We start from the raw sequence: 16744 nt of genomic DNA, 5'->3' as shown, positions 1-16744 counted from the left end.
ATGAACTTACACTTAAATTCAAACAGCCACAATTGTAGCTACTGTATTAGACAGTATACCTGTAGATCTTAGGTTTTGATGCCATTTATTTATTTGTCTCTGCTAAGAGTTATCATGACACTGGCTTCTTCTTTTTTTTTTTTAAGATTTTATTTATTCATTCATGAGACAGAGAGAGAGAGAGAGAGAGAGAGAGGCAGAGACACAGGCAGAGGGAGAAGCAGGCTCCGTGCAGGGAGCCCAATGTGGGACTTGATCCTGGGTCTCCAGGATCAGGCCCTGGGTTGAAGGCGGCGCTAAACCACTAGGTCACCTAGGCTGCCCATGACACTGGCTTCTAAAGTGAGTAAAATATGGCTATAATCACTCCTTAAAACAATTCTGCAGAACAGTGACCCACACAAAGAACAGTTGAATCAGATGAATAATAAAGACAATGGTTTTCACTTGTTTTATATCTCCTTGACCTCCTTGGTTGGCAAGAAGGACTGAAGAGGAAGGAAGGGAACCACATCGGGCAGTAGCGAGTACTGGAGAACTGGGTTTGGTTTCCAGTTTCACCATTTAGTTGCTGAGTAGGCAAGTCCCAGCTTTAGCTGCCCCTGCAAAATAGCGCCTTATAAGCTCTGTTCTACCCGCTTTACTGGGTGAAGTAGAATAATGCAGAGAGTTCTTGCTTAGTCACTGGCAAGGGGGGTTATGGTGATGGTGGTGGCCATAGCAGTTAAAACAGAAAAGGAAAAAAAGGAGAAAGAAAAGAAAATGATGAAGGTCCTAAATAATGATGGTCAATGCTCATAATCAAAAAGCAAAAATAGAGCAATAATGAGTTATTTTCCTGGTAAGACATCTATCAACATGTTTTCCAGAATGAAAACTATGCACTTTAAGAAAAGAGTTACCTGACTTAAATAGGGAAATGCTGTTTGCAAAGAAAGTGTGTTGTCCACATCTGTCCACAGATTGTCCACATGAAGCATCTGTGCCCTGGGTGCTGGCCGCAGGGCTGCTGCAGTTCCCCAGCTACAGGCCCTCCTGTACTCAGCCCTCTTTTTTCTGAGCCATCCTCATCTGATTCCTTCTAAGAAGTAAATCTTTCCAGGTTTGTGAATATGCTCTACCATCCCCTCCATTTAAAAAAGACCTATAATACCAGGGGCACCCAGCTGGCTCAGTCAATAGAGCATGCTACTCTTGATCTTGGGGTTGTGAGTTCAAGCCCCATGTTGGGTGTAGAGATTGCTTAAAAATAAAATATTTTGGGATGCCTGGGTGGCTCAGTGGTTGAGTGTCTGCCTTCGGCCCAGGGCGTGATCCTGGAGTCCCAGGATCGAGTCCCATATTGGGCCCCCTGCATGGAGCCTGCTTCTCCCTCTTCCTGTGTCTCTGCCTCTGTCTCTGTCTCTCATGAATAAATAAATAAAATCTTAAAAAAAAATTTTTTTAAAAGTACATAAAAATAAAAAAGACCTAGGATTCTAAAGGGAAAAAAGCTGTACGGCACATAAATCTTCATTTGCTTTTTATGACAGAATAGGTAAGACCTCAGCTTGGTTGGACTGAGGCCATTCTAGTATCTGAGCTTCCCTTCTGGTCTTCCTGTCAGTGGAAAAAGAGTCATTTACTCTACAGAAGGGTAGTCTAAAAGCCCATAGCTGCCAAAGGTACTGCTCTTTGGGGACTTTAAGGATGGGAGGAGGCTTATAGCCTAGGACTCCTAGCTCATATAAAACTGTTTGCCTGCTTCAAGTCCAGGAGGACTGAACTCACTATCTTTGGATTAAAGGGACAAATAATATAGTAGCAAAAAATGTAACAGCTCATTTCAAAGCTATTATTGCATGTTATGGTGACTGAAAATGTACCTTTACAATAAAACTTAATATCTTTGTTTAAACGTTAATTAAAATAGCGAGGCAAAAAGTGATTTAGTGCATAGTAGAATAGCACGCCAGCACTTTTTAAAAAAAGAGATTTTATTTATTTATTTGAGAGATAGAGAGAGCACAAGGTGGGGGGGAGCGCAGAGGCAGAGGGAGAAGCAGACTCCCCACTGAGCAGGGAGCCTGTTGAAGGGCTGGATCCTAGGACCCAGAGATCATGACCAGAGCCGAAGGCAGCTGCTTAAATGACTGAACCACCCAGGTACCCCTACCAGCACCTTTCTGGAGAAGCAACACTGACATATCTCCTAAATTAATTTAAAAATTAAAAAAAAGATTTTATTTATTTATTCATGAGAGAAACAGAAAGAGAGAGGCAAAGGCAGAGACAGATGTGGAGGGAGAAGCAGGTTCTATGCAGGGAGCTTGATGCGGAACTCGATCCCGGGACCACAGGATCACACCCTGGGCCAAAGGCAGAGGCCCAATGGCTAAGCCACCCAGGCATCCCCTAAATTAATTTAATACTGACATCTCCATTGACTCTTTTGAGAACAAGTCCATTTACTAATGTGTCCAGAGAATGAGGAGCATAGATAAAGGGAGGATGAGAGATGTATTCTATAGTTTATCAAGATGAGGACAGGCATTTTACCTCTTATTTTTTAAAGAGCTGGAAGAGAAGGACATTTAATGAATAATAATGGATGATGATGGTAGTGAGAATAAGGAAAAAAGTGAAAAAAATCCTCCTTCATGATGGAGATGGAAATATAATGCAGCTGTAAGATGTGACAAGAGATTGTGCCCTTAGGAGTAACAGAGGCCAGCCACATCAACCACAGCAGCAAACTAGGAGCTGGTAAAGAACAGCAGCCATTGCCCAAGGACAGTGATATAACCAAATCCATGAGCTGTTAAACAATGTCACCTTCAATCAAAAACCCTTCAATTTCCTTCACTCAAGGCCACCCAGAAAGAGCTTATGATCTCCCATTTCTGCAGCATTTACCTCTGGAGCATAAATTCTTCAACTGTATAAGGTAAGCATGTGGATCTGTCCTAAAGACAGGAAAACACAATCGTATTTTGCATTCTGAATTACAACTGAACATATTCTGGGGAATGATGAAATTCTGGGAGATGAAACTGATGTAGACAGCTAATGATAGTTTTATGTTTATAGTGTACGTGCCAAGCACTATGCTAAGCACTCTACAGGAATCATTCTGTTTAATTCTCACACTGACCTCATGAGCAGGAAACTACCATTAGCCTAATTTTATAGTTAAGGCTTAGAGAGGTTAATTTGCTTGTTCAAGATCAGAGAGCTTGGTAGTGTAGCTTTCAGAGTAAGCAGCTAGGCCGGCAGACCCTCCCATCTCCGTTGCCCCTCTTACTCTCAGCACTAGACCAGATATCCACAAAGTTGAATGACCCTGGCCACCACTTTTTATGGCAGAAGCTCTTAATCCTTTTGCCAGAGGCCGGGTGGGGTGGGGGGAGGGGTTCTCTATTTGCACATATGATCAAAGCTATGGATCCCAGAAAACTATAAAAAATTTACATAGAATTTCTCATGGTCTAAGACCCCAGGTTAAGGATGCCCTAATGTCCTTATAATACATATAAAGTGGGTTTCCACAGAGAATTAAAGCACACATGCTGCCTCCTTCAGATCCAGCTGCACTTACCTCTTCATAATAGGTACAGAACAGAACTTTCTGCTGTCCTGTCTCACTTGGGAGGCCTTGCGGAATAGGAATGTGTGTTCCAATCTCTCATGCAAAAACCCCACCCAGGAATCCTGCTCTCTTATCTGAACTTCATATTTCTGTACTCATCCATCTATCTACTCTTTTATCCCTCTTGCTATAAAAAGATGAAAAATTTTTTAAAAAAGTATTCCAATGAGCATAGTTAAGATTAAATTACACTGGAGAAATACACTTATTTTTTAAAGTTTTGAATAGGGTCAAAGAAAAGTAGCCAGGTGAAAGGTGAAAACATGTTCAGTATGAAGAGAATTTTTTTTTCTAAAGGAATTAAAAACTGATTTAGCTTGATTTGGCAGTTGAAATGGGTAGTAAAATGCACACTTGTTTTACAGTGTAGCAAGATTTGAGTGGGGTCTTCTAGTTGTAGGAAGTTTATGTTGATGAGTCTTACGGGGGACCCTCAGGCAGCGGGACTGTTGCTTTGTCAGAACAAAGAGGGACATATTGCATGGCAGAGAAATGAGAACGGTTGCTCTTTCTGTGAGTATAATGTTAATGCCTTGTAATCAGCTTTAATTTTTAAATAGTTCCAGCCCTCTAGTCCACTTCTCCCCATCCAGGGCAGGAGGAAAGTAGCTGGCCCCAGGTCTCAGTCAGGACAGCACAGGTAGTGGAGAAAGATGCATTTTCTAAACTCTCTGGCGTGACCCAATCAAGGGCTAGAGGCAGAGCCAAAGGAAAGGCACAGTCAGGAGCAGGGGAAAAAAATTAGCCACCAACTAGCTCTGGGCAGAAATGTACATTCCCCAGAGCCCTTTCTACCACCTCGGTTCCTACTTCCCTAGAGAAAGGGGGGAATGCTGAAAGAACTCTGGCATAAACTGAATGGTGGCAGATGGGCTTAGAAAGAAGCTTTAGGAGGTGAGGAAACAACTCATAAGCTGGGCTTACTTCCTTGGGAACATCATCTACTCCCTGCCCCCAAACAATGTCCTTGGTTCTAAACGACACCCACCCCCTCCTCAATCAAATGAAGAAGACATGTTCACTAATTACAAAGTGATCTCACTAAATGTGATAACTGATCATTGAATGGTTCTATAATTTCTGCACCTGGAGAAACACAGACCTATGGGCTCCCCAGGCTAGCAAAGGGAAGTGCATGCCCGCAGAGAGGAGGGCTGCTGGAGAGAGGAGCACTTGACATCAGAAACCACCATAGGCCCCCTACAGCCATCAGGGACAGCTGGGGCAGAGGAGGGCACTATGGCCAAGCTCGACAAAGGCAAGTGGCTTCTAGCAGGGATGGGGAGAAAGGCCTGACATTCCCAAACTTATTTGTTGGATGCTGGGAGATGTCATCACTCTGTATTTGTGGAGTCACATCAAAGGGAGGCAGCATAGCTGATTGGTGCAGAAGCCAACTGCCTGAATTCAAATTCCACTTCTGCCACTCTCTGTGTGAACCTGGCCAAGTTACTGAAACTCTATGTCTCAGTTCCCCCATATGTTAAATGGGGTAACAGTGTTTACCTCATAGGATTATTCTGAGTCTTAAGTAAGTCAATGCACATAAAACACTTAGCAGAGGGCTTCCACACAGCAAGCACTATATAAATGTTTATAAATAAATAAAATTAATAAGACAATGGAATTGAGAGACAGAAAGCAAGGTCAAAAGTGGGAAAGAATGCAGATTCCTAGCTCGGAGTACTCTGGAAGGGGGGCTGTGCCTCACCCTCACAAAAACAAAATTGAAATTGAGGGAAAAACGGGAAATTAAAATTTCAAAGGGTAAGAATTGAGCCTCTATAGAATTCTGCATCAACAGAACAGACAGCCACAATTTCTTAATCTAGAAAGACGCACCTGTTTTGGTCTAACTACAGGGACAGTGTCTCCTCCAGCAACAATTAGTGTTTCATTCATTTCACTGGGGCAGTATTAAGAGCACTTGCTTCCCACTCCTGGTCCATCTCTGTGATAATGAATACTCCCCACTTCCCCTGCCCTATGGGGCAGAAGGAGAGGAGAACACTTAAATTAGTTAAATTAAAATAAGGCTTTAACACTATATGTTAATTACACTGGAAGTAAAATTAAGGGGAAAAAAGGCTTAATTCTTCTGAATGAACTTTAAAATCACTGTAAAGATCACACCCCCCACCACACAAATCTTTTTGGAATTTTGATTGAATTTTTTCCAAATTTGGAGATAGGCCTTTCACTAACTGCTAATAATAATACCACAATAAAATATTATACTATAAAGAACAAAACAAATAGATGAATGGAAATAGAAAATCCACACAAAAGACCTTGTACAGTCTATTTAAGAATTATGCATAAAAATACTAAAGGCATTTTTCACAGAACTAGGATAATCCTAAAATTTGTATGGAACCACAAAAGACCCCTGAAAAGCCAAAACAATCTTGAAAGAGAAAAACAAAGCTACAGTAATCAGAACAATATGGTACTGGCACAAAAAGAGACACAAAGATCAATGGAACAGGACAGAAAGCCCAGAAACAAACCCATGGTTATATAGTCAATTAATCTTTGACAAAAGAGGCAAGACTGTACAACAGGAGAAATGCAGTCTCTTCAACAAACGGTTTTGGGAAAACTCCACAGTTACATGCAAAAAATAGAAACTGGACCACTTTCTTTCACCATACACAAAAATAAACTCAAAATGAATTAAAGACCTACATGTAAGACCGAAACCATAGAAATCCTAGAAGAGAGCATAGGCAGTAACGTCTCTGACATCAGCCATAGCAGTATTTTTCTAGGTATGTCTCCTGAGGTGAGGGAAATAAAAAGCAAAAACAAATTATTTGGGCTATATCAAAATAAAAAGCTTCTGCACAGGAAAGGAAACAACAAAACTAAAAGACAATCTACTGAATGGGAGAAGATATTTGCAAATGACGTATCCAATAAAGGGTTAGTATCCAAAATATATAAAAAAACTTATAAAAGTGAACACCCAAAAAACAAACAACCCAGTTAAAAAGTGGGCAGAAGACATGAACAGACATTTCTCCAAAGAAGACATACAAATGGCCAACAGACACATGAAAAGATGCTCAACATCACTCATTACCAGGGAAATGCACATCAAAACTACGATGAAATACCATCTCACACTGGTCAGAACGGCTAAAACCAAAAGCACAAGAAACAACAAGTGTTGTTGCAACAACAAATGCAAACTGGTGCAGCCACTATGGAAGAAAGTATGGAGGCCCCTAAAAAGTTAAAAATAGAACTGCTCTAGGATCCAGTAATTGTACTACTACTGGGTATTTACCCAAAGGATACAAAAGCACTAATTCAAAGGGATACATGCATCCCGATGTTTATAGCAACATTATTTACAATAGCCAAATTATGGTAGCAGCTCAAGCATCCATCCAATAGATGAAAAGATAAAGAAGAGGTGGGATATTATTCCCACCTGAATATTATTTTATTCAGTCATAAAAAAAGAATGAAATTTTGCCATTTGCAACAACATGGATAGAACTAGAGATTATAATGCTAAGGGAAATAAGTCAGGAAGACAAATACCATATGATTTCACACATGTGGAGTTTAAGAAAAAAAGAAATGAATAAAGGGAAATAAAAGCAGGATGCCCAGTAGAGCTTGCAACTCCTGATCTCAGGGTTGTGAGTTCCAGCCTCATGTTGGGTGTGGAATGTAAAGAAAAAATAATAAAATAAAAAAATAAAGGGGAAAAAAGGAGAGACAAACTAAGAAACAGACTCTTAACTATGGAGAGCAAAATGATGGTTACCAGAGAGGAGGTGGGGAGGGGTGAAATAGGTGAAGGGGATTAAGTGTACACTTATCATGATGGGCAGTCAGTAAAGTACAGAATTGTTGAATCATTATATCGTACATCTGAGACTAAAAAACACTATGTTAATTTAACTACACTGGAATTAAAATAAAAAACTAAAAAAAAGAAAAAAGAATTCTGCATATGATAAAAATGACATTTCAAATCAGTTGAGAAAAGATGGACTTCAATCTTTTTATTGAATAAATGGTACTGGAATGGATTATGTAGGGGGAAAAATCAATTCAGATTCCCACTTAATGCCATATTCCAAAATAAACTGTAGATATTTTATAGTATTTAAAATAAAAAATGAGACCATAGAAGCATATATATATGTATCTGATCTGGGACCTATGTAAATGTAAAGGCAAAAGACAAAAATAAACTGGAGAAAAAAAAACTTTGCAACATATATAATTAAAGATGTTATATTTTGGGGTGCCTGGGTGGCTCAGTCAGTTAAGCATCCGCCTTTGGCTCAGGTCATGATCCCAGAGTCCTGGGATAGAGCCCATATCAGCTCCCTGATGAGCACAGGAGTCTACTTCTCGTTCTCTCTTTGCCTCTCCCTCTGCCTCTCCTCTGGCTTGTGCGCCTGCTCTCTCTCTCTCTTGCTTGCTCTCTCTCAAATAAATAAATAAGATCTTTAAAAAAATTAAGGGGTTATATCTTTAATATAGGATACTTTCTTAGCAGCTCTGGTAAGAGGCTTAATGGGACCACAGTTGAAGCAGATGATTCCCATTATCTGTATTGATTAACTATGAATTATCTGTTCAGTAACCGCCCCCCCCCCGCCCCATCTAGCTTTTAGGAATAAAAGACAGCTCCATGAATATGCAATATGATCTCAGACATAACAGCACCTCAAAAGAATTGGCCAAAGGTCAATATAGTTCCTATTTTTAATTATTTTTACTGAAATAGGATGGAAGAAAAAAATATGTGTAGGGCTGGTTGCCCAAAGACTGCTAACCATGGGTGGCAAGGTCAGGTGAGAGGTGACTATGAGTCACAGAGTCCCTTTATCCTTGTGTAGGCTTGCCTTTACAGATTGCACAACCTTTTATATTAAGGCGTTGCGGGGAAGGGGGCACAAGGAATGACTATGAGGGAAAGGAAAGGAAAGGAAAGGAGAAAAGAAAGGAAAGGGGTAAGGAAAGGAAAGGACAGACAAGAGAAGACGAAAGGAAGGCACTCATGGACGGGCCTTCCCCAGTCTTAGGCAACTCTACCTGCACTTCAATGAAAAGAAGACACCTATAAAAAACTTTCCATCGAACCAAACCATAAAATTCCATCTTAAAGAGAGATCAAAGACCCATTTAGTAACGCTATCAAAAAAGGGAGAGCATAAATGAAATAAAGTATACTAATGCCTGAGCAGTTCCCTTAGTTCTGGGGTGGGGCAAAGTCCCAGGGTGCCATCTTCAGGGTGCAAGGTCTCTGTCCAACCTCCCTTGGTGACCCAGAAATTAAACTTGCACATATACATGGGTCATTATCTTGAAAACTACTGTCCTACAGGACACTGCTTTGTATATCATTGCTGCCTGGACATCTTTCACTGGTTTCCATACTCCATCAAGCTCTACACACAATGGTTCTCCATCCCAGAAGACACAAAAACTCCCTCTGCTTCAGGCCTAAACAATATCCAGATTGCTCCTAGAAAAGTTGTCTGCTAGGAGGATTTTTATTTAAATCATACTCTGGAATCGGATGTATTTCCTTTTCTCTATTAGTGGCGTTCTAAATAGCACCTAGTTCTGCTACCATCTGGTTCTTCCTGATAGAACTCTTCCTGATAATAAACTTGGTCTACTGGCAGACATCATAAGGCTGTCATCACAGAAGGGACAAGCTTTGGCAATAGGACATAATCTGAAAGAATAATAAAAAGAGAATCCCTGAAAGTCTATCCAGATACTAATCATCTATTTACATGGGAAAAATATGGTTCCTGTCCCACAGTAAACTCTATAGCATTCTGGGTAAAATGTCTAAGACAGAAGGCAGAAGGAACATCAGAATTATTTGGATCATATTCAATATTTGATTCATTTTCCCGATTTCCAAGGGAGAAATGAAATGATTGGCCTTCCCCTAAAATTGCTGGGGTAAGGTGCACCTCGACATCCTGGATTGATGTGGAAAGCTGTGCTGAAAATGTGCTAACTCTAACTCCCACGTTGTAGTTCAGCACGTGTTGGCAGTCACAAACTGGGGATGGCCTTCTTTGGGAACCACTGGCTTTTAGTATGTAGACCAGAATTTTCTCTTACCACCAACACAGCCAACTACATGAAATCAACACAACCGATTCATATACCCCAAGGTTACTGAAACGAGGCAGTTTCCAGGAATCAACGGTAGTGGGTGTGGTTCATCTTTACTGTATAGCTGAATGGGTCTACTTGGCCAGAGACCACCAGGGTCCTTATACTTATTTATAAATTCATCTGAGAAGAAGCCAGAACTAGAAAGCTGTCTATTCTCCTAGCCCAGACAGGTCAAGACCATTAGAAGGGAGAACATTCTCCTATCAGACCCAGGCAAAGAAGTATTTGTGGCAGTTCTATGGTGAATAACAGCAATCTGTGCTTCAAAAGAATGTCACAGAGCCAGATATTCTATCTGTTCAAGGTAGATTAGGACTCAGAAGAGGAATAGCATAAAGTAAGGAAGTAGGGATAGGATTCTAGCTAAAGAGGGAGGTTTTCCTTAAGTCTACCTATGGTCCATTTCATGCCCTTTAACTTGCAATGTTCTGGCTAAAATCAAGTCTATCTCTGTTAGGGTTAGTTCATGGAAGCCTCTAACCCTACAGAAAAAGCAGGGTGTAGTTGTAGTATTTGATTTTTGTTTGTTTAAGAAAATGATTCTCAGGAGTCACAGGGGCTCTTTACATTTCCTATATTATTTTCTTTCTGGGTGATAGACACATGTACTTTCCTCTTCTCTCTTCCAAAGGAGGATACAGTCTTCTTCAAAGACTTTTCCAACTGACATTATTCACTTATAAGGGACCCATCCTTTAAAAAGGGCCAGGAAATTTTCTTTTAGCCACTGATGTCATTAAGGAACTTTCTGTCTAAATAAGAATATGTTATTATTTATTCTCTTTTCAAGACTAAAAAGAAATCTAAAAATCATGGACTAATTCATTTGCCCTGCTTAACCTAATTTTGTCCTACTTAACCTAATTATAACACACACACACACACACACACACACACACACACCACATATAGTTTAATAAATAATCACAGAGTGTCACAGAACGGGGCTGGTCCTTCTCTTTGACCCAGACTTCTGAGGCACTTCCCCTGGCAGCCCAAGTCTTGGTAACTGACTTCCAGAGCCTGCTGAAGTGGATCCAAAGAACTGGGCTAGAGTTATAAATTTTTGCCACCATATTTCCACAAACATTATCCCTTTTCTTTATTCGGGAAATCAATAATATTCAGTAAGTCAAAGAGCTGGGAAAGAAGGGCAGGGTGGTGGCGTGGATTGGCTAAATCCAGAGGTCCTTGGTGAGGCCACATTCACCAAGAGGTGGACTCATGGCACCAATCAGAAAAATGCCTTCATCACAGCTTGCTGGCTTACCCTGTGTGAGATGGTGGTGCCTTTCTTGAGATAGAACATACTACCTTACCACAATGCACTCGCCCATAGGAGGGTCTCTGCTATAGCAAAAGACCCCCAGGTCCTTTGATCTACCCCCAGGGGAGAGTAAAGGACAAAATGTGCCCCATAGCAAATTTTAAAGTACCTCTCAGTTCTATCACAGCAAAATATTTTTCAAATAAACAATTCAGTTAGATAGCCATTTTCATGGCATTTCCTTCCAGCAAACCCCAAGTCTCCTACTAGTGAAAGTAATCAGAGGCTCCTAGAATTTCGCTAGGCATCTATTGCCTATCAATAAAGAAAAACTCAAAACAAAGCTCGATCTCTTTCTGAAGGGCCTGCTGTCAGTCATGTCATGAAGGTTTAAGTGGAAACAGGGAAGATATTCAATAAAATATTTATGCTCTCTTACCATTAGCATCTTGGACTCCAGTAAGTGCTCCGACAGCTGCTGCGGTTTCCCCAGACAGGACGATCTGTCCCCCCCCTTGCAAGGTGGCCTCGGCCAGTGTGGCGACAGCATGGGCAGCGGCTTCACTGTGGGCACAGGAACAGCAGAGGGGGTGGGTAAGATGAATAAAGGTACAGCACTGAAGCCAGACAAACCACCCTTCTAACCCGTCCTTGGATCTCCCTACTTGCTCCATGGGTATGAGCCTACCAGTGAATACATAAGTCCAGTGCTGCTGGATAGAACCAGAGTAATTTATTTATTTATTTATTTATTTATTTATTTATTTATTTATTTATTTGTTTGTTTGTTTGTTTGTTTGTTTATTCATGAAAGACACAGAGAGAGGCAGAAACTAGGCAGAGGAAGAAGCAGGCTCCCTGCAAGAAGTCTGATGTGGGACCCTGGGGGTTAAGGGACCACTCCATGAGCTGAAGGCAGATGCTCAACCACTGAGCCACCCAGGTGTCCCAGAACCAGAGTAATTTTTAAATGATAACAGTAAATAGCTAGAGAAAACCCAAGTCTTATTGATTTATAAAGCTAATGTGAGATTTTCTTTAAATCTAAGAAATGGGTGTTTGAGGACAGAAGGCACTCATTACCAGTCTTCTCTTTATCAATATTGGTTGAGTGTTTATCAGCCAGAGTGGAAGCTTTGATCCATACTGACAATGCAAAAAAACCCTTTCTGGTTGGCAATCACAGGTTTTTATTCTTTTTTTTTTTTTTTTTTTTTAAAGATTCTATTTATTTATTCATGAGAGACACAGAAAGAGAGAGGTAGAGACATAGGCAGAGGGAGAATCATGCTCCATGCAGGGAGCCCTACATGGGACTCAATCCTGGGACTCCAGGATCATGCCCTGGGCTAAAGACAGGTGCTAAACCGTTGAGCCACCCAGGGATTCCCTTCTCTCTTCTCTTTATGGTAACAGTAGCATGATTATCTAAAACTGCCCTTTTGTAGCGGAGGATAGATGATAACATGAGGAGTCAACAACCTAGACTTGCTATTCAATTAATATTAAATAATAACAATGTAGTTTATATCCATGACTTCAAATACAAGTAATGGCTGACCAAGACCCTAATACCCTGCAAAGTCAAGCTCTTTTCTTTGCCTCAGGGTACATGTGGGTAGTGCTAAATTAAGGCTTGAAATTTTAAATGATCATGATCAGGGTAAGCTCAAACTCCTAGCCTCTAGAAACAACAATGAAACAATTAATCTCCCTTCACTGCAAAGCAAACACTTTATAGAATAGAAAGATATTAACCATCTGTTTACAGTGAGCACTATCCTAGCAGTTTGTATCCTATTTTTTTCTTTTCCTTGCAACATGCTTTTCCCAAGTGCACAAGTACCCATTTTTATTGATTCTAGGTTGCTACAAAGTAGAAAATGCACCATTATCTGTGCCAGATATGTGCCAGCAAGAAAAAGAAAAATGCCTGATAATTTGCAGTATTGTATCCAATAACTACAAATTTACTATCCAAATTTCAGAGATGTTAAAATGTGAAAGAAGCACAAATTTGGTACTTCTCCCGGGAACGAATCAGCTCCCACTTTGCACAGTTACTGAAGGAGTATCAAACGAGGTCATGGAGTAGAGGAGGTGGTGTCATTCAGTTGTGCAGAGGTGGGCAAAGTCCTGGGTTTGACACTGAATACAAGCCAGCTGATTCAGCTTTGCTCTGAAGCTGCAGACACTAACTTGGCAGGCACACCTCGTTGTCACAAGCTGTAGGTGGGATTGGGTAAGGGGCTGTGGACTGGTTACGGTAGACATGTCCTGACCGTAGGCAAAGCAACATGTACCACACTCAATAGTGTCACTTTCATTTAAGAAGATCAGCAGATAAGTAAAGCAACCGACATAATCATTTCCCTGGGGAAATGTAAGGATTCCAGGAAGCAGTAAAAGAAACCCAATGGACAGAAAAGAGCTATGATCACCCTCCATGCTGAGACACACTTCTTGGTGATCTGATGCCCACAGCTAGTCATTGCACGGTATCTGTAACATGAATTTAGAACTAAAGGGGCCTTTGATCTAGAATTACTACGAAGGCTATTCTTTTCATTTTACATGGTAGAGTTTAATTTTAAAGTCTTTCAAAAGTCTTTATTAGAAATAGTAAAATTAATGATCATTTAGTGTCTAGATCTTTAATCTTTAATAGTTTTCTAAAAAATTTATGTCAAATAAATTACAGTATCCAGCTGTCACTGATTCATGACAAAAATATTTCACACTCTGGCCTGAGACTTCATGGAAAGTTGAAAAGTCTATTCTTTGAGAAAAGCTGCAGCAGTGTGGTATTTTGGAGAAGGAAGCTGTAAATGAGGATTGTTTATATGTAAATACGGTTTGTGTTTACAAGTTACTTAAGCGACAGTTTCATTCCCTACAGTTTTTAATCACAATTTGTATAATCTTATTTCTGTGACCATCAAAGATGATATCCTGCCACATGGAACCCCTGGCACATGCTTTCAGTATGGAATTTTACAGATGGTGAAGGGAAGACAGCTACCTTGATGTGGAAGTGCACCTGTACCCAACCACAACTATTTTGTTACATCTGAAGCTCTACATACTTGAAGTCATTTTCTTGAATAACCTTTCTAAAATACATTTAGTTAGAAGAAAGGATGTAAACCTGCACAAGCCAGTGCAATCTAGGACCAGAGGTTTGAGGGGGATGATGAGCTCACAGGCTGGTGAGGTTAGTTATTTCATCCCCTGTCAGGGGCCACAGGCAAAGCAGTGGAGGATCTTTCCCCATAGGGGATCTAAAGGCAGTGGTGACTCCAGTGGTCAACCGGTCTTCATTTCTAAATCTACTCTGACCACTGACTCTAGATGTCATGGGAAGGGAGCAAACTGTTAGGAAAAGATACCCTTTACTTACAAGGTGAAGAGGGATGAAAAAGTCTCTAAGCTACTGCTTCACAAGTTTTTGACAAAAGTAAATTTCTAAACCAGAGTTACAAATGAGTTTTCGTCAGCTTCTTAACTACAAATGTCCAACCTTTATCCCCATGAGAAAGCAGCAGCTGTGCTGAACCTGCCTTCCATCTCCAAAGAGGATTTCTAATCTAGGTTGTCCATCCCATTTTATTAGACAAGTACCAGTCCCTACGTTAAAGCCATATTTTAATTTAACAATGTCTCTAATTTTAAGTCAATAGTACTTTCATTAAAAAAAAACAAAACAACAGTAAGTTTTTCTTTAAAAGTAAGATTCACTTTGGGGCACCTGGGTGGCTCAATTGGTTAAACATCTGCTTTCGGCTTAGGTCATGATCCCAAGGTCCTGGGATTGAGCCCTGCAACTGGGCTTCCCTGCTCAGCGGAGAGTCTGCTTCTCCCTCTCCCTCTGCTGCTCCTCCCTGCTCATGCTCTCTCTCTCTCTCAAACAAACAAAATAATAAATAAATAAATAAATAAATAAATAATAAAACTTTAAAAAAATACAATTCACTTATTTTTTTTTAACTCACTTATTTTTTTAAGCCAAGTGTCTTCACAGCATAAGAACAGCAACTCTGAGTTCCTTGCCTTTGCTTCCCCATAACACCGAGTTGTAACCCTATACACCATAGACACACAAGTAAAAATTGTCTCGGTGTCTACAACACAGTGTAAATTTCTACTAGGGCAAACATAGACTCAGTCTATAAATACTTACCACGCATCTGTATATGCAAGGGCTGTACTGACTTAAAAAAAAAAAAAGATTTAAAGTCAGTACAGCCCAGTGTGGGCCTTGAACTCTCACGACCCTGAGATGAAGAGATGCATGCTCTACTGACTGAGTGAGCCAGGCACCTTAGGGTCGTACTGACTTAAACGGACTTGTTTAAGCAGCAATATAATCCAGGACGGCTTAACCAACAAACTGAAACTTCAAATTAATCTTCGTATTGCAACAAGCAAATGATGATTTCACTTCCTTTGCCCTCTGGTTGTTCAACTGAATATTTTTTATTTTTTAATTTTTTTTTTTCAACTGAATATTTTTGTATGTTGAGGTTTTTTGAGCTGTAATGTGCTGTGCTTCATTTGTTCATTTTGATTCTCTCCTTGTCTCCTTCCTCAGAGTGCTGATTTATTATGTATTTTGAAAAGAATTAAAATTAACTAGTTTTCACATTTTTTATTTTTTTATTTTTTTTAAATTAATTTATTTATTTATTCATGATAGTCACAGAGAGAGAGAGAGAGAGAGAGAGAGAGGCAGAGACACAGGCAGAGGGAGAAGCAGGCTCCATGCACTGGGAGCCCGATGTGGGATTTGATCCCGGGTCTCCAGGATCGTGTCCCGGGGCAAAGGCAGGCGCCAAACTGCTGCGCCACCCAGGGATCCCAGTTTTCACATTTTTTAAATGATAATTTCTCCATACCCTCTTTGGCTTATTTATAATGCCAGGGTGGGCTGAAGGCTGTTTGAGCTCAGGGTCCTTGTTCTGACTTGCTCAACAAAACTCTTTTAACAGCGTGGTTGAAAAACAGGTCTGTCCTGCATCTGTCCTGACCCCCCTTTCCCCTCCAGCAGATGAAGGAGCCCCTCTGCCTGCTTATTCCCCACCTGCCACATCATGCAGCTTGCCTCTCCTCACTCTGTGCCCACATCTGCTGTTTACAGCATAGAAGAGGGGCAGGTGATTATTAAAGAACCATGCTTGTTCCATCTGCACCTGAAACAGGCTAGAAGGAAGCAGCTCTATGAAATCGCTTTGTTACCATGGGAACAAAGACCAGATTTCTCAGGGTAGTTTTCACTAAGATGACTTCCAGCAACAAATTCTGCAGAAAGGCTGGGAGTATCGTCTTATTCCATAAAGAAGCAAACACCAGGGGTTTGCGTCTGAAGTCCAAACCTCCTGGCATTAGGCAGTGAGTGACCTCTCTTGGAATCAGAAAACCCCTAGTAACCTGCCATAGTCTGGTCTTGGCTGCCAGGCTTGATTTTTCACCCCCTAGTAGAGGCTGCAACACACCATCCCCCAACACTCATGGGGTGGGGATGGGGGACTCTCTGATTGCAAACAGATTTCAACATCTCTACTCCTCCTCTATGCCACAGTGAACCACATTCTCCTTCCTTTGGAGTAAACACTATAGCCACCTCAGCTGCATCTGAGTTTGTTAACAAGCCCTCAGGGGAAACCATTACTCTCCTTGCC

At 40.7% G+C, this 16744-nt stretch overlaps 1 protein-coding gene across 10 annotated transcripts in view; it reads right to left on the bottom strand.

Moving 5' to 3' along the window:
• The window catches only part of NRF1 (nuclear respiratory factor 1), a 135886-nt gene that overhangs the window by 20391 nt on the left and 98751 nt on the right, over positions 1 to 16744 (bottom strand). For all 10 annotated transcript variants that reach the window (XM_072784540.1, XM_072784549.1, XM_072784547.1 and 7 more), the window contains one exon: positions 11506 to 11630. In XM_072784540.1, coding sequence (XP_072640641.1) covers positions 11506 to 11630 — 125 coding nt within the window. The remainder of the gene's footprint in view (positions 1 to 11505; positions 11631 to 16744) is intronic.

This window comes from Canis lupus, chromosome 18 (genome assembly GCF_048164855.1).
Source record: "Canis lupus baileyi chromosome 18, mCanLup2.hap1, whole genome shotgun sequence".
In the NCBI taxonomy this organism is placed as follows: domain Eukaryota; kingdom Metazoa; phylum Chordata; class Mammalia; order Carnivora; family Canidae; genus Canis; species Canis lupus.
This window is presented reverse-complemented; position numbering and strand designations above follow the sequence as displayed.